Source organism: Miscanthus floridulus, chromosome 3, assembly GCF_019320115.1.
Source record: "Miscanthus floridulus cultivar M001 chromosome 3, ASM1932011v1, whole genome shotgun sequence".
NCBI classification, from domain to species: Eukaryota; Viridiplantae; Streptophyta; class Magnoliopsida; order Poales; family Poaceae; genus Miscanthus; species Miscanthus floridulus.
The window spans coordinates 39,038,566-39,057,195 of NC_089582.1; the positions used below are offsets into that span (position 1 = coordinate 39,038,566).

Below are 18,630 nucleotides of genomic sequence, written 5' to 3' on the forward strand. Positions count from 1 at the left end.
AGACTACCATCATCAGAGTATGTGCTATGGCAAAATGGTGTCGTAGCATATGTTCCAATGCTGTTGTACGAGTACACTCTGATGCCTGCGTGCGCTCTCTAGTCAGAACTAGCCGTTACTAAACTCAACGGCAAGTGGAGCGTATGCTCCGATGCCGCCCTATAGGTGACCATCAGAGTAAAGCACTCCTCACTCCGATGCCATCCAGAGAGGTTCCAAAGACGGGTTTCCACCATTGGAATGATCTGACGCCCTGCATCGGACCAAACGCTATAGCCTTTGAAATTTCCTGTGTGTCATCTCTACTTGCCATGTGTCCCACCATAGGGAACCTACCATTTGATCCGATGGGTCCTACAGTTGATCACGGGACAATCTAGTGGCAAACCCTAGCTCTAGCTTTGCACTACACATAGCATATGCTCCATTGGTGCCCATCGGCAGAATCTGATGGTCCACCAGAGACGTCTCGATTATCTTCGTTTCAACCCCTTTTTTAAATGTGCCAACTCCACAAGTGTTCTAACAAACATGCAAGTGAGTTAGTATTTTCACAAATATTTTTCAAAAGGTTTTTCACTTGATTCTCACCATGTCACTAGGTCTAATGCATATGCAATATATTTTTACACCTAGTGGCACTTAGATAACCGATTAGACTTTAGAGCTCCCCTTTTAATAGTACTGTTGTCTATCCTAAATCTGATCGTGCACTCCATTGCGCTTTAACCAGAAAACAAAATCTCTATTTATACCTTTGCCTTCACAACTTGGATTTCGTTTTTTCTCTTTCTTGTATTCAAGTGAGAGCTTGCTCCATTGGATTAATCACCCTTCATCAATCTCCAAGCCTTTCTCTCAAACTTGATGCGGATCTAACCTAGCTTAATCACATACTTAGCAAAAAGGTTAGTCCACTAGTTGTCTACCAAAACCAAACATAGAGCTTTCACCAACGCGCGCTCTGAGTGACTTCTTTGCACTTTTACTTGATAAAACGCTTATTACCACTGCACGCATATCTAATATACTGTAGAGACACTTACATGACAAAGAGGCTGGACGCAAAGGTGGAAGTTTTGGCAATAGGCCACCTTGGCACGTTGGAGAAGACCTTAGTCACTTATTATCTTCGTTATCTCTCCCTTGCAGGTTAGCACGACACGAGGCACGTATACCCCTAAGTCATGATGGCTCTAAGCCATCTGGACATCAGGACAGGCAGGCACCTCTCTATCTAAGACCAACTTCATCAGATTGAGAAAAGAGATCTCCTTTCCCTATATTTTTGCATAGAGGGGATTAAGGTGAAAAAAATATAGCTCTAGCAGATCCCCTTTTTAATTCTCTTTTTCTGAACTTTTTTCTCAACCCTAAATTCCAAAACCTCTCCTCAATCAGTCAAATAAAGGGAAACCAGCAGCATTTTTTTTTCAATCCTCTTTCTTCCTTCTCCTCTCACTAATGTCGGGAGTCCACAAGATGGTGGGAACGGATGGGACGGGGAAGGGAGAGGGATATTTTTCTCATATATGAGTGGCAATGGTGGCTTGATGGAGAAATTGATAATCGGTGTGGATGGAGAAATTGATAAAACACGGATGTTGTTGAGCCAAGGTGGGTCTGTGGGAGCGCGACTGCGCGAGCACGTGTTTGTCGCTCCCGGTCACAGTACGAAAGTGAAGATTGAATCTCTCGAATTATTGGATGGATTCTGGTTTTTTCGTTTGACCGTTAGGCTACCATGCAGTGATTCTCTTAAGAATCTGGAGTCAGGACAGGAGCTCTGCCAAACGCTATCGCGGCGAGAATGATTCTAGCCTTTCAGGGACGAGGCCCCAGGCCCAGCGTCAGCGATGCGCCAACCATCGCCCTTATTCGTGTACAGGTCTGAGCCTGACGGAAACAACACTGAAAACGGCTACAGACAAAATTCATTTGTAGCGCTGCAAATACTCGACGAGATCATCAACGTACTGCTCCTGCCTCGCCCTATCCCCGACAACCTTCTGCAGCTCCCTGGCATTGCGCGCGAGCTTCCGACCCTCCGCCTCCGCCATCACCCGCCGCACCGCCGCCGCGACGTCGTCCCCGCGGAACGACCCGTCGTGCTCGTCCCTGGGCACCTCGACGCCGACGCCGTGCGCCGCCATGGCGCGCGCGATGAGGCCCTGGTCGGCGACGAACGGCAGCATCACCAGCGGGAGGCCGAACCGGAAGAGGCTCTCCACGGTGGAGCCCCAGCCGCAGTGCGTGAGGAACGCGCCCACGGCGGCGTGCGCCAGCACGCGCACCTGCGGCACCCACCCGGCGCGCGCCACCCCGCGCCCCGCCACGCGGGCCTCGAACCCGTCCGGGAGCAGCGGCAGCGCGCCGCCGGAGGGGTGGCCGGCGGGGCGCCGGACCGCCCAGAGGAACCGCGCGCCGGAGCGCTCCAGCCCGAGCGCCAGCTCCCGCACGTGGTCCGCCGTCACCGGCGCCTCGCTCCCGAGCGCCACGTAGATGACCGACCGCGGAGGCTGCTCGTCCAGCCACCGCATGACGTCTGAGAACGACTCGTCGCCGCCAGGAGCGTCGTCGTCAGCCACCTCGTCGGGCAATAGGAGGCCCGAGGGGACGACGGGCTTGGCGAGGAGGTCTGTCAGGAGCGGGAACAGCCGCGGCTCCGCCTCGGGGCTGCTGCGGACGACGATGAGGCGGCAGCAGGGGCGCTGCATCTCGTAGAACCGGTCCATGTCCGACACGCCGGACGCGTTCTGCCGGAACACGGCGGCGATCGCCTCGGCCTCGTGACGCCGGTGCGCCATGGTGGTGGGGAACGGGATCCACGGTGGCTGCACCATGTAGTCCTCCGTCGTCGTCCGTGGGTGCGCCTCGTTCTCGTGCCGCGGGCCCAGGAACGCCAAGATCGACGCCGGCAGGATGAGGAAGATGGCGCACGCGATCTACAGCAAACGAATTAAGAAAGAAACAATTAGATCAGTAAAAAATAATTTTTCGAAGTAAATGTTAACGGTTTAACTTTGATCAGAATCTCCCTATCGAATACAGGAGTAAACAAGTCTCACAAAACCGAGATTTTCTTGTCGGAACGTATCACATCACATGTGGCTAGCAACAAGTGGAGCACATGATGTAATGTACCTCGTGTTCCTCGGCGATTGGCCAGATCCAATTCTGCGCGAAGTCGAGGACGATAAAGTCGGGCTTCCTCGAGAACCCAACCCCAACAGCGTCGCCACTGCCGCCCGCGGCGTCGGCGTCGGCGCAGGCCAGCGCGGCGACGAGGTCGGCGAACGGCGCGGCGAGGCCGTCGAAGGCCTTCTTGAGCAGGCCGACCTTCTCGGGCGGGACGTCGGCGGTGGACTCGGCGCCGTCCGGGAGGCCCTCGACGTCCGGGAGGCCCAGCGCGACGACGCGGAGGCGCGCAGACAGCTCCGGCGGGACGGCGCCCAGCCTGGCGGCGTTCCTCAGCGTGGACACGAAGGTGACGGCGTGGCCGCGCCGCGCCAGCCGCTTGGAGAGCTCGAGGAACGGGATCATGTGCCCGAACGCCAGCCATGGGAACACCACGACGTGGAGATGATGAGGAGGATCAGGAGACGCGCCGCCTTCTTGCTCGGTTTGGGCCATGGCTGCTTCTGCTCAGCGAGCTGGGTACTCTTTGGAGCGAAATGCACAGTAGTAGTATTGATATAGACGGGACTACGGGAGTGAGCTGTCCATATTTATAAGAGATAATTATGTATTTGGTACTAAAATAAATCGGTCTTTTATATTTGGCACTAGAAAATTTAAACTTTCTTATCTAGCATTGAGTTAAAATTTTCTTTCGTACATGGCACTGCCGTCCATTTAGACAGTAACAGTGTCAAATGGCTAGCAAAATGACATAAATACCCTTGATTGCAGCAAAAATCAATGGTGCTAAATAGGAAAAAAATAAATAGACAGATTGTCAAATAAGAAAATTATAAATATCATAAATATACTTTGAACTAAAATGTGAATTTTTGATAATTGAAGACGGCAAATAAATAATTAATAAATTTTAAATTGATAATAGCAGGTACAGATTATGCCCTTCACTCTTCCTTTCATCTCGGCCATAGATCAAGGATGCATGGCTCAGGATGACTGCTGGTTGAAATACGTAACTTATATTTTGAAGGTATTTATCTTTTAGTTTTTTAAAAAAAGAAGGAGAGTATATGCCGTCATCATAACATCATGGCTTAAGATCATAGCACATCGTGGCTGGCTCGGCCGGCGTTTGATGCCGAGCGCACGTGGCCGGCGGAGCACGCGGCCCGGGCAACGCGCGGAGCTCGCAGCCTTGGCGGCGCGCGAAGCACACAGCCAGGGAGCTCGCGGCTTGGGCGCGCGGTGCGCGGAGCACGCGGTCTTCGCGGAGCTCGCCCGACGTGCTGCTGCTCGCCATCGACGGCCGTCGTGGAGCTCGCGGCCTAGGCGGCGCGCCGAGGACACGGCCGGTGTGAAGCGAGCGAACTGGGCGGCGGACGGCGTGGAGCGGGCGAGCTAGCAAGCCGCCGCCGCAGCGGCCACATGGCCATGCGGGCAAGCAGCAGCACGTCGGTCTGGGAGCTCCGACGTCATGCAGCACAGTCATGCGGGCGAGCAGCAGCAGCACGTCGGCCGCGTCCTCTGCACGCCGCCGAGGCCGCGAGCTCCGCTCACCTGCGTGCTGCTGCTGCGCGCAGGAGAGGTCGCGTTTTACGCAACACAGCCGCCGCTCATCCCACGCCCGGAGCCACATGACCGGCGTCGCGTTGAGCTCCAGGAGCATCGCGTCATCTCTGAACCGCGGCGAGGGAGCTGTGGTGCCACCGGCCGCCCATTGGCCTCATCGAGCTCGGCATCCACAGCGCGTTCGACCTAAGCTCCATGCGTGCGACGCCTACTGCGTGGCCAAGTACGGCGTGAAATGGTTTCGCACGCAAACCGTCATCGACAACCTCGCGCCACGGTTCCACCAGCAGTGCTTCTGGGACGTGCACGACCACTGCACCATGCTCACCGTCACCGTCTTCCACAACTGCCAGATAGGCGAGAAGGGTGGCCTCGTGTCCGACGACCCCGTCAAGAACATCCTCCTTGGCAAGGTGCGCATCCGGCTGTCGACGCTCGAGACCGGCCGCATCTACATGCACGCGTACCCTCTCATCTCCCTCCACGGCGGCGGCATCAAGAAGATGGGCGAGCTCCAGCTCGCCGTGTGGTTCTCGAGCACGTCGACGCTGGGCCTGCTCCAGACGTATGCGCAGCCGCACCTGCCGCCAATGCACTACCACTGCCCGCTGTCCATCGTGCATCAAGAGACGCTGAGGCGGGAGGCGGTCACGCTCATCGCGCACCGGCTAGGCCGGATGGACCCGCCGCTGCGGTGGGAGTGCGTCAAGCACCTCTGCAAGGCACACTCGCACCGGTGGAGCATGCGGCGCAGCAAGGGCCACTTCTTCCGCCTCATGGCGGCGCTGGCGCCCCTGTTCGCGGCGCTCAGGTGGTTCGTCGATATCTGCCACTGGAAGAACCCGGCGTTGGCGTCGAGGTAGCGGAGCGCCGCGACGCAGTCGTCGTACACCGCGACGCAGTCGTCGTACACCGCGGGGAACCGCCGTGGAAGTAGATGACGATGGGAACGGGGGCCGGCTCGGCGTCCGCGGCGGGCGAGGGGGAGAAGACGTGTGCCCACAGGCTGCGGGAGGCGTCGATGGTGACGTTGGCGGAGCGCACCCCTGAGGCGTCCATGCGGGACGTGGTGCCAGACTTGAGGTCGCCGAGGGAGAAGAGAAGGTGCTGGACGCTGCCGTCCCGAAGGTGCGCTAGCGCGAGCGCGGCCAGCTGGACGCGCACCATCCACGGTAGGGACAACGTCCGGCGGACGTGGTCGTTGGAGCCTCCCATTTCTGGTAGTCCGTTACGATACGCACCAGCACTCCACCTCACTGCCAGTCTGCCACAGTACTCAGTACCGAAGCAGTGTCAAACAAGGTCTGCACGGAACGAAGCAGTGTCAAAGAAGAGAAGGGGCATTTTTGTACTTTCAAAAGAAACATGACAGAGCCAACGCAGTCAACTGATGGAAATGGATGGAAGTGCCATTTACAGAAGAAAATTTTAACTCGATGTCAAATAAGAAAGTTCAAAATGACAGAGCCAATGTAGTCAACTGATGGAAATGGACAGAAGTGCCATTTAGAGAAGAAAATTTTAACTCGATGTCAAATAAGAAAGTTTAAAATTTTTAGTACTAAATAAAGAAGATTGATTTGTTCCGATGCCAAATACATAATTGCCCCTATTTATAACTGCGTGGACCATGCGTTTCATTTATTTAACCTGACGCGACCACTGATCATTGATTTGATAATAGTACGTATAAGAGATATAATCATGAATTCACGTGGGGTAACGTGGTAGCCGACGTGTCTGCATCTTGTTCCATTATCTTCTACTAGTAAAATGTTTTAATTTGGATCCATCTTTATCTCACTTCTGGGGCCGAGGTTTAACCTCGGGAGTCGAGACTCGAGTGGCAGAGTAACATCTGATTTTTACCGAGAAGCTATCTCACTCGAGGAAGCTGGATCTTAGTCGAGCTGGATCTTGTTGGCATGCCATCCAAACTACATTCAAGGAAGAGCCTGGATTGGTTTCCATCAAAGTCAAGCCGAAGATAAGAGATCCTCTTACTCAGTGGCGAGAGAATTTTATGTTATGATCAGCTCTTTCTTTGTCAGCAAAAGCAGGAAAAAAAACTGGGTGGATATAGTACCCACCGAGACTCCGTGCATACTGCCGCTCAATAGGTGACAAATGTGCGTGCGTTTCAAAGACTCCTCCGCTCGGCTTGAGTCATGATGCCGGCGCTCGGCTCGTGGTCCATCGGCTCAGGAGTCCCTCGGTTTGATCCCACAGCACAGCAATGATCATTGTCCTTGTAGGTTGGAGAAGCGCCGCAATTACAGGAGTCTCTTCCCAGACTTGGCCTTCCCTGGCCGCCGCAGCAACACTCGTGTGATTGGGTCCTATCGCGGAAATCACTGAAACGCTCGTCTATCCAAAGCAAACTCAACAGTTGTGTGATTGGATCCCTCATAGCCCATGGACCTGTTCGGCTGGTGTTAAAAGAAAAAACGTGTAGATTCTAGCTGATAAACCGGCCAACCAGTCACGTCTCCATCGGCAGCACTAGCAGCCGCCGGCCATGTAGGCTAATCCTGTCATGATTGGTGGTGCTAGCTACGGTTGATTCTCCGGCCGGTGATGACCCTGCAACCGACGTCTTCCTTCACGGATTGGTTGATCTTACTTGGAGTTCATCAAGATGCCACATTATTGTCCAACTCTACTGGGAAGTTTCACTTCAGTGAATAGCCATGTTGGGTTAATGACCCAGGTGGCAATGAGGCTGTGGCCTGTGGCAGACTGGCAGGAGAGGTAGGACCTCTTTGGCACGGCTTATGCCGGCTTCGGCTTCATCTATTTTGTGCAAATTGAGGCACTGTAGCGTGAATCCGTTTTGTAAACCGGGGTTAAAATGAACTAGAAGCCGGGAAAAGCCAGCTTTTCTAGCTTCACCGGTGAAGCCGTTTTGGATGAGCCGTGCCAAAGGGGGGCTGTAGTTGTCGCGGAGCACCGGGCCGGGCCGCCAATGAGGCCCTACCCCTCCACCGCGGACGCATAGACGGATGAATGCTGATCTAATAATTGACTAAACAACAACCAGCCTGTTCAGCGGGCCATAAACGATCGTGGATTATTTACTGCCGGTTGATTTGGTGCGAGAGAAAAATACTATTTCAGCTTATGATCCACAATTATATACGAGCAAGCAAACAGGCCGAAGATCGAGTGACATGGAGACAATCACACTTCAACCTTCTAGTCATATCAACATCACAACATGACCCCTTGGTACCTCCACTTTTAACGATCACGAGCCTGATTGGTTGGTAGCTAAAATTTGGTTGTCAAGCTTATGCAAGCCAAGATTTTCGCAGCCATTTGGTTTAGTATCAAAATTTATCAACACCTCACAATTGCCATACTAAATCTATGGCAAATATTTTTGCTCAAGTTTTAGCAACTTTTTTCTTGCTGAATCTTGAGCATAGCAAATTTTAGTAGCCAACCAATCAGGCCCCAAATATCAAAGAACAGAGTTGAAAACTGATTACGGGCCTGTTTGGTACTCCCTTAGTTTTAAATTATAAGTGCCTTTGATTTTTTTTGGTTCATCCATTCTACTATATATCTAAACATATTATTATATCATAATAATTTGGAACGGAGAGATTAACGTTTTTGTCCAAGCTTCACAAAGCTGGTTTTCAGTTTTTCTACCAAATAGACCGATTGAAACCGCTTCTCTAGCTGTTCTTCCGCTTCCCTCACATGCACGATTTCCTAGGTAAAGTTGGGTGAAATGAAAATGCTAGCTTCTAGCTTTCTTTTGCTAGAAGCCGTTTCACCAAACTTTTTTTAAAAGAAAAACAGCTTTAGCTTCACCAAGCTGTTTTATAAAACCAAAGCCAAAAAAATCACTTCACTGGTGAAATTGAGCTGTACTAACCATTGACCTATTTCTTCTCCCTCCTAACCGGTTTACATACAGTTGAAGCTGACTATTTCTAGGAGTTGAAGGCTGTGTTCTAGAAAGTGCTTTTAGCAGAGCATCAACAAAAGTGCTTGAAGGAGAAGCTGCTTTTCACTGCATAGTAAAATAGGTGAAAACAAAGAGATTTTTCACAGCCATTTTCAAGGAAGATAGTGTCTTGGATCTTATTTTTGGCTCTCTGTTTTTCAAAATTGGTGAAAATAACAGACGAAAACAAAGAGATGTCAGAAACATAGAGGGTTGATTTTATGGTTATTTCAACCAACAGCTTACATCTTCTCCACAACACATAACTCGGATCAACTTTCACCTTTTTCACACATAACTCAGATTAACTTTCACCTTTTTCACAGCTCACAGCAACTTTTCTAAACTCACAACTGAACGAAATAGAACCAAAGCATAGGTGAAAGTCGCACCTTATTGAACGAATTTAAGCAGTTACCTCGTGAATACAAGATTTTGTTGGTGACGTGCAATATGCTTCATTTTACCAACAAAACTTTACTTAATATTATTGCATATACTATTATGAGTTCTCGGTGTGTAAGGAAAATTGTACAGATCCAAATCAACCAAAAAAAAAACTGTTGTACTGTGTCGAGGAAGAATGGTGGTGCAACAAAAGTTGGATCCAACTGGAAACCAAGCTTACATATACTAGAATTAATTGAATCCCCTCAAGCTTCCCGTAGCATGAAAGCCAAAACAAAAAGAGTCAAAAAAAATATTCTACTAGTGTTCTTAGCCATTAGCGACAATTTCGTGGATCTTGTCACTGATCTCTGGATCATCAGATCTAACTGCTAGCTTCATGGCCACCTCCTTTGGTGCACTGATTCCAAATGACAGTCTCACCAAGACTTTCACGTTACCGATAAACACGCCAGAGAGCAGACAAGTGTGCGACCTTGAATTGCTTGGGACCACGTCAGTTCCCTACAAACCAAAGGTGAAACAAGTCATCATTTTAAGGTGAAAAGCAATGCTAATTCCTGCATTGGGCATAAATACAGACAGGGTTCCAAATCAAGACGATAACCCTTTGAGCTGAGGGTAGCTTGAACTATCAATACTGCTAGATTTTATAGGAATCAAAAAATTGTCAATATCAAGGAAGGGGATAAGACTTAACTTATTAGTGACCAGGACTGCTAATTGGTACAGGCCTTTGGAAATTTCTAAAAAAAAAGCTCTAGATCCTGCAATTTCTCTCGACGAGGTAGAAACCACTATATAACTTTTTAAGCAAATTTATTACAAAATCAACTTATTATTATATGACCATGGCATTCATTCGATTGGAAAAAGAATGATGAAGGAGACTAACCTCACAAGGCTGCATGCCGAGGATGCTTATAACAGCACTTACTGCCTCAGCCAAGCTCTCCCTTACTCCAAGCCCATACTCGTCAACCCGCTCACTCTCCGGATCCATGCTTTCCCAGGCATTTCGGAAGTTAGATACTCCCACCTTCGACATATAATCAGCAGAAACAATTTCAAGATCTTCAAGCTGGTACTCATCCTCAACACCATCATCCTCAGCTTCACCCGTGGATGGGTCAACCTGAAACACAACAAATGAGTCAAAATCAACAAATTATCATTTGCCGCTTCAAATGGAAAAGCAGGAAAGCATTTCACAAAATTATCTGAACCGATTAAGTGTATATATGCCGTATGATGATCTTATTCAGAAGAGTACAAACACAGATGTAGATCCCAGATTAGTGCATTTGCAAGGAGTCAAGGGCATCCAAGTATCCAACTAACAGATTTAAGAATTTCACTGAAAACTCAAAAGGACCCTGAAGCTCAATATACTAGTGCATAACTGCATATAGCAACAAAGAAGGTAGAGCTGATTTCCAGTTCAGAACATTTTAGGTACAGATCAACCAAAGTTTAGACAAAACACTATCTTATGTTAAATCAAAGATTACAGATAAAAAGTAAGTTCAACCATGATTACTGGTATGACTACAAGGGACCTTAGGCTGGAGAACCAGATAGTTCCATTTAAATTATCATGTTTTATGATAAGCTTTCATACATGGCCTCCCTTCTTTGTTCGGTAGGAATGGTTCTTCCCATTGGCAAGGCCTGGTTCAGCATTTTCCCAAAAGGAACAAAAACTGGAACTGAACAACTTTTTAATATAAACATCGCAAGCTAAACAAAGCACTGGTTTCTGGAGTAGCCAAGGTGTCAAGAATGCCTTCCATTTGTTCATGGGCACTTATCCTCACCTCACACAAAATGCACATAGAAAAATATAAGATAATGGGGAGGAGCAAGAAAAACACATACCTCCTTAACAATGAATTTCAGGATATTTGAGAACTTGCCGGTGGCAATGACACCTTCTGGCTTTTCAAAAGCCACAAAGGTCTGTCCAGGAGAATCATATGGTAATGATTCTAAAGGCTTCGAAGCAACTTCTAAAAATTCATCAGCCTCAGAAGCATCAACGAAAACAACTACCTGTGGAATTGATGAGTTAAAGGCACTGAATCATGAAAACACAACATATGCATGTAAACCTAAATATGAAAGAAGTTACATACCTGTTCAAGCAATTGTTCAGGAATTGTATTGGTACAGTTGTACTGGAGCACAACGTGTCCATCAAAAATATGCTTCACAACATTTACTGAGTATTCGGTCTCAGCTTCAGTCAATTCTACAGGTGCAGATGACTGGAAGAGCGAACAAAAAGTTACAGCACATGAAATGAGATTCAGCCAGGTCCATAATGCACATCTTTGATAGGACAAATAATATATACCAACCTTAAATAGCTTTCCAAAATCAGCGAATTCCGGAATGGATGAAAGAAGCTTCTCATAAGAAGCATCAACAGTAGAAACAGGGCCACTGACAGCAGATGCCGGACCGGCTGATTTCTTGCCTGTAGACTTTTTCTCAGCAAGGGGTTGGGATTTTGTTTCCTTCGAAACAGATGAAATATCAAAAGGTACATCCGAAGGTTCCTGTCAACAAATAATGATAACATAAGATACAAGGATAATAGAGCAAAAGCATAATTACAACCAAGTGACCAAGACATACATAATTCCGCAGACTCGTCTCCAAGTTTACTAGTGGAACATCAAGTGAGCCAAAGAGAAATTCATTCACATCCTTCTCTGTCTCACCAACTGTAGCTTCCCCACCTAACAATTTGAGGTAAAGGGTCGCTCTGTCACGCACCTACAAGGTAAGCATATCAAACATCAGCAAGGAAATATTTCTATCTGAAAAAAGAAGAATCAAGCAAGGTCATTTATCTAAATATAACTTTTGCTTTACAATTAAGTTAAAATGAGGTAGCAAAACAGTAAATGAGGAAGGCGCACATCGGAAAGGGTTATTGAATCATGAAAAACAGAGCATAGAACTATCTTCATGGGAAAAGTTTTGCGCTAACCTCATCATCCCCATCAAACAGGCAGCGTCTCAGGAGCACGAATATGCGAGGCTGGATAAAAAGATTGTAAGTGCAATAGACATTTGACAGATCAGAAACACATTGCACAGCAAGAACATCATTGAAGTATAAAAAATCATGTAAGAACCTTGAGTGAGTCAACCAAGGCACCAAACTTTGCCAATGTGCTGACTGCACTAGCTCGAACTGTAGCATTTTCAAGTATCACCCTATTGTATATATAACGTATGTATTTACTGGGATCTGATGTTTTTGGGCCTTCATTTCCCAAAAAGTGAAGTATCTGCCACGAGATTAAAAAGCAATTTGATTACAATGAAGAAATCAGCTGACTTACTAAAGTAGTTTATGAATAGATATTTTACTAGTCCATAATCATAAATGTCAGTGTTAACATAGGAAAATACAAAACGAGTTCAGTTGCAGGTTTCAAATCAATTAGCTCATTATATCTACAGAAGCAGAAAATAACCATCTTTAGACAGCTCACAGCAGAAGATATATAATTAGAAATAAAATGTGTTCAGCGGTCACTATTTCAATTTGATCAGCCTATTGTATATACAGAAGCAAAAGAAAAATAACATATTTACAAAAAGGAAATTAAATCGATCTTACAACTATTTTCCAAATTATATGCCTGCAGAATGATTAATTGATGATTACCTGGGTGGACAAATAGGTGAATTCACAGTCTTCTATGAATTCACATAAGTGAAATAAACCACTTTCCTTTGCATCAGGAATATCTCTAATGAGTATAATAATTGAATCAACTATGGCTTTCTTGTACTCGAATCCACCCTCTTCCCGTAGAATATTACTCAAGAAGTTCATCCTGGAAAAGATAAATGGAAATTAATGCTTATAGATGAAAAAGGTAGTTTACGATATTTAACAATAATAGTGCAAGATATGCTTCTATGTACATACAATGAGCGATATTTCAGAGGAAACTTCAAGCACAGGGATCTTATTGCTTCGACAACAACGATCTTGAATTCATCAGCTATGTCTGACATAAAGTTGGTCATCTGTTTCATTAAACGATCAACACTTGACTCATTGCCTGTCTTCAACAGTGTTGTAATCGCAAGGGTTGCAATGCTCCTGTTCTGATCAGAGATTAAGCTCTCCATGTCTATGTTACAATTTGTGACAGCCAAAGGATGAGTTGATGCAACCTGTACAATTGTTCACATGAGCAGTCAGTAAATATAATGGAATCAACCATGATTCTGATAAGAACACTACAGGCAATCTGGGCCATACTATCAGTAAGGAAACTATTAATCCAACAGCAAATCCAGAACACTAAAACAGCTTTCCAGTAGGGGAGATGAATTTTCCACAACAGATCAAACAACATAATGAAAATGCATATGATCACCAAACAAACAAAAAGTAAAAGATAACTCAATGTTGCACTCTTATCATCTGTTGCTCCCTATATGCAATAGAAATAAAAAGGGGAATTTTGCTGTGGGACACTGAAGAAACAGGAAATTGGCCAGGGAACACCGCCAACGTCGAAATTTGCCAGTGGACATTACAAATTTGTGATTCTTGGCCGAGAGAGGCCGCGTTGATTATTTTATTCATTTTTCAGTTTCGAGGAGAGAGAAGGCAGAAGAAATGTCTAAACTGCCCTCGTCTTCAACCTCTAGTTTTCACCGGCTATTCGAACGCAGGCAGCTTCGGTTCCCACCTCGTCCATCTTGACCACCGCCGTGTGCGCAACCTTGGACAGGAACGTCGGCCCCCGTGCAGCGCCGGTGACTACTTGGTCTCCATCGTCCCCCTTGCACATGCCACTCAGGTCGGCAGCCTCCGGCGAGAACGACAGCGAGAGGCCCAGCCGACTGAGGTCGCCCTTGAGGTCACCCCAGCTGAAGGTGATTGCGAACTTGGGCAGCTTGATGCTGACAGGCCTCTCCTTCATCTCGGCCAATATGCCGTACAGGTACGCTGACGACGAGGTGACCATGTCCACCATGGTCGAGAGGCCGTCACGCGTGTCCGGGAGGAAGAAGAACATGGAGTACTGCTGCGTGCTCCCATTGGCCTCCGTCGGGGGCGTGGCCTTGGACTCTGCGGCTACCTGCTCGCGGCGGCGCTTCAGCTGGCCACCACGAGCAGGCCGCGCGGCCGCGCCTGCCAGCTCTAGCCCCGGCCGCGCGTGCCGCGTGAGAGGCCGCCATGGCCGCGCACCTGCAGGCTCCGGCGCCCAGCCAGCTCGCCGCCCAGCTCCGGAGAGGCCGCGCCCGCCCGGCTCCGGCGAGGCAGCAGGGCCGCCCGCGCCCGCCGTGCCTGTCCTCCGGCCCCGGCCTCGCGCAGGAGTCCAGCCGATGCCACGCGGGAGGAGCCAGCTCCGCCGCCGTTCTCGCCACTGCCGCCAGCTCTGGCGATCGCGAGGTCCCGGCCATGGCCGAGCCAAGCGCGAGCGCCCTCCCCGCGCACAAACGGGTAGGCACGCTGCCGTGCTGTGCCGAATCGAGCTGCGCGAGGTCCGCCTCGGACTACGCTGCTAGGGCGGCGAAGGCACGCACAGCCGTCAGATGCAGCGCCGACGATCGAAGGACATGGACGGACCTCTCATCGGGTGGAGTCTGGAGGAGGAAGATGACCACGGGGGCAATATGGTCTTTTCACTGCCCTTTCTCACTCCCAAACTGTGAAAATTAATATTTTAATTGCTGCGGTGTCTGGTGGCAAAGAAACGTGATTTTATAATGGTACTGGGCATATTTCTAAGTTGGCGGTGTCTACCAGCAAATACCACGTTTGTCTGATGTCCCACGACAAAATTCCCCAAATAAAAATAGCAGATTCAAAACATGTTAGATAAAAGATGTCATTCTGAAATGTCTGGTCTTGCATCAAACAAATGGCATTCAGTCCAGTAACCAGATGGCATGTCTCTGTCCTACCCAAGGATCAACTGTTATGGATCACAAATGTATAAACAAACATAGAGCCAAGAATTCAATGAAATAGTTGTTGAAGCACAAAGCATGTGTAACATGACTGAACAATCAAGGAGATGATAGATCAGCAGGTCCTATCTTCCAGCTATATTACCTGGCTACTTAGAGAATTTAAAGAAAGCACGAAATGAATGTTGTGTTAAAAAATTTATTTAGATACTGGAGATTTAGACCTTAACTTATTTGGCACCATTCATGGAAACTCCATCATAAACCAAAATAAGTATTAAGCACAGGATGCAACCAATATTGCTGTGTTATTATAGTTCTGAGACAAAAAAGAATCCCAGACATTTGAAAGCCAATGATCCTTTATTGGAAACTACTACATAATCAACAGTTCTACTTAAATGAGAATAGCATAGTATCAAGAACAGCTAGTGTAAAGAAATAAGCAGAGCAGCGGACCAACCTTGTTAAGTGTGCGAACAGCTGCGAATCTGAGAACAGGTTTGGATGAACTTAAGAACAACTGCAGCACAGTAATTGCAGGTGTAAGCTCACGGCTTGTGACACCGTTCAGTTCAGTAATTGCTCTTGCAGCCTCAAGTATGACCATTTCTGCTTTGTTCCGGAGACAGGACTCAAGGAAATCAAAGAAAGGACGATCTCCACCTTGGTTCACACCAGACTCTCTAATCACCTGTAGATGCCAAATATTTCAGATACCAATGATCTATCATTCTATCTACATTAGATCTGGAAGATATGGAACACATGCCTGGCTTGTGTAGCGAATAAGTAGGCACTGGGCCAAAGGAGAGCGAACTGAACCCCTGGTCAAGCTAGTGACAAGCTTGCTGACCGCCAACCGATCATTTTTTCTAATCTGAAACGTCAGGTAGATGAGATTATAATGTATTTGTGCATTAGCAAACAACTTGAGCTTATCAAAGTGCTCCATGTTGCATAAGTAGCAGACAAACAAGAGCTGACTAATTTGCCAAGCGTCTGATTCATTTTACCATCGAGGTTGAGGATATTATGGATATTCCTATCTATCCTACTCAAAAGAAGCACCAAATGTTGAACTCACTTGGTGAAGAAGAGCAAGGGCATGAAACTGCACAAGAGCAGCTCTTGACTGCACAGCCTCTTGAACTTCATTGCTCCATCTTTTTACAACTTCCGGACTTGTCTGCCAATAATACAAACATGCAGAAAACATAATCAGAAGGATCTAAAGCTGCCACCAACTAGTAACGATATATCCAACTGGAGCACCAAATATAATTGCAGGACGTACTTGAAGCAAGTAGATGCCACTAACAAGGGCTGCACTGGCAACAACAGGATTCTTGTCAACAATGGCTTGCTTCAGATACCTCTCGATTTGGGTGAGAAGAGTTGAGTCGATAATACGACAAAGAACTCTAATAGCGTTCGCACGGTACATATCGGTTTTGCTATTCATGTCCTTCATCAAAGAGCTTGTTACTATGATGACCTACACCCAATAGATCACAAATGAAAGTCATTCCCACATTCCACATAATGTGCCGAACCACATAGTAGCAACCAATATATTCACCAACCTCATCAGCTGAAGGCGAGAGTTCCTTGATCATGAGGTACACCATCCTCCTAAGGCCCGCATCTTTAGACTGGAACAGCTTGGTTGTTGCAAAGAAGACCTCTGTGGCCTCAACCTACAAATTTTTTCCACTCATGTAAAACTATCAAGTAGCACATGTCCTAGACTCTGCTCAATGGGCACACTAATGTATTGAAGAAACTGCACTACATAACATGTGATTATATGTACTCTCAGATCCCCTTTGTACTTGTAGTGTTCGAAACATGCATAAGGTCTACTCTCTGCACATTAAGCTAGCAAGCAACTCCTCACCTAATGTTATTCAGGGTACCAGGTGTTGAACCTAACTTTGTAGGTACCAACTTCCTTTTAGAGGACAATAACTATGGCCAAACTTCACAAGAATTTTAGATATACGACGAGTACTGGCAATCTGAATCTAAAAAACCAGCCAAATTATGATCACGGTAAGATCAACGATGTGCGACTGTACCTTGGTAAAGGTGTCACCCTGGTTGAGCAGGTACAGGAGCTTGGTGATAACCTACAGATGCAGGCAGAAAGCAAGAGAAACCACAGTCATTTATGTAAGCCCGCGAATGCATTCGAATTCACATTCGCACAAGCTTGGAGAGATGGTATCGCGAGATCCCGTGGGGAGGGGATGAAACACGATTGGGCAGAGACAGGCACCTGGCAGCATCGCCGCGCGTCGAGCTGAGGGTCGTGGAAGACGCGGGCCTCCTGCAGCACGGCGCCCTTCTCGATGCCGAGGAACGGCGAGTAGTACTCTGCAGCAGCAGCCAAGCATGCGAACAATCAGTCAACCGCAATGGCGACGGACGCCGGGATCCGCGCCGGAACGCGCCAGATCTAGGGCGCTGCGAGCACGGATCTGGGCACATAAACGCGCGCACGGGCACAACACACACACAACCGGAGGCGCACACGCGCGCAACGAAGGAACGAGGCGAGACAGACGAGAGGCGCTGACGCGCGCGCGCGCACCTTCCTCGTCGAGGTCGTCGTCCTTCTTCACGACGAGCGGCTGCGCCATGGCTGCGGCTGCTGTCGGGGCGACTCTCGCGCGGGAGGGCGCCCGAGCCGGCGGCGGCGGCGCGAGGGGGTTTCCCCGGGGCCCGGGCGGTGGCCTCGCTGGATTTGGAGTGGAGGAGGCGCGGAGCTTACAGGAATGGAGAAGCGTGCGGCATGGATCTGAATCTGGCGCCGGGAAAGGACTGGGGGAGAGAGAGAGGGGAAGGGGTAGGTACCACCCTGCCAGTCGTTGAGCAGCGTTTCCTTTCCTACGGATGCAATTCAACTGTGGACGCCGACGCCTTGATCATATTTGTTATTTTTTTATACTTGTTTATTTAAAAATGACACCACCAAGATGAAATTCAAATTCAAATTCAAAGGTGAACAATACACCGATGGTATCATTGTACCATCAATAGAAGATGCAGATAAATATGGGTCCATCCATTTTTAGTTTCATATACAATATATAATTATTTCTCTGCAGATTTTGCAGGGAAAAGGCTGGTTTCGGTTTATCCATTCCCAAGACCCCACTCATGTGGGAGCCTCCAGTACTAGGTCTGGCCTTTTTTATATACAATATATAATTATTGTATGATTTCGAGTATAAGATACACTCTCTCTCTCTCCTTAACGAGTGTAATTCTAAGCTTAGACTAAGTGAAAGTGCATCTAAACTCTCTAGTGGTTTTGGTGTTTGACTGACAAAACAATTAAAACACTAATGAATTTGATGAGTTCCGATTATGTTTCATTGCAATATGAATGAAATGATCTTGCTAGCTCATGTCATATCTCCAACGGAAGCTTGCATTGATAAATTAAAAGGGACGAAGGAAAAGATATATATTTTGATCTAATGATGGTTTACTTGTATTTATGAGAAAAATATAGATAGTTTATTGGTATTAGTCAAGATTGATTATACATCAAGACATGTGGTCAAGAGCAATGGTGAATCCAAGGGAAT

General features: G+C 47.7%; 2 protein-coding genes across 2 annotated transcripts; both read right to left on the minus strand.

Moving 5' to 3' along the window:
- Positions 1–1,934: 1,934 nt before the first annotated feature.
- LOC136545499 (UDP-glycosyltransferase 91C1-like) lies at positions 1,935–3,639 on the minus strand. Its single transcript, XM_066537515.1, has 2 exons — positions 3,145–3,639; positions 1,935–2,945 (listed from the first exon to the last, which is right to left on the minus strand). The coding sequence occupies exons 1-2, from the start codon at positions 3,631–3,633 to the stop codon at positions 1,935–1,937; spliced, it is 1,500 nt and encodes a 499-aa protein (XP_066393612.1). The 5' UTR covers positions 3,634–3,639.
- Positions 3,640–9,252: 5,613 nt separating this feature from the next.
- LOC136541586 (coatomer subunit gamma-2) lies at positions 9,253–17,894 on the minus strand. Its single transcript, XM_066533528.1, has 18 exons — positions 17,628–17,894; positions 17,313–17,410; positions 17,113–17,163; positions 16,618–16,731; positions 16,329–16,529; positions 16,119–16,220; positions 15,804–15,911; positions 15,495–15,725; positions 13,029–13,279; positions 12,762–12,933; positions 12,223–12,378; positions 12,075–12,125; positions 11,717–11,857; positions 11,437–11,637; positions 11,212–11,343; positions 10,955–11,128; positions 9,972–10,211; positions 9,253–9,580 (listed from the first exon to the last, which is right to left on the minus strand). Exons 1-18 carry the CDS (start codon positions 17,674–17,676, stop codon positions 9,386–9,388), a joined length of 2,667 nt encoding a protein of 888 aa, XP_066389625.1. The 5' UTR covers positions 17,677–17,894; the 3' UTR covers positions 9,253–9,385.
- Positions 17,895–18,630: the final 736 nt, after the last annotated feature.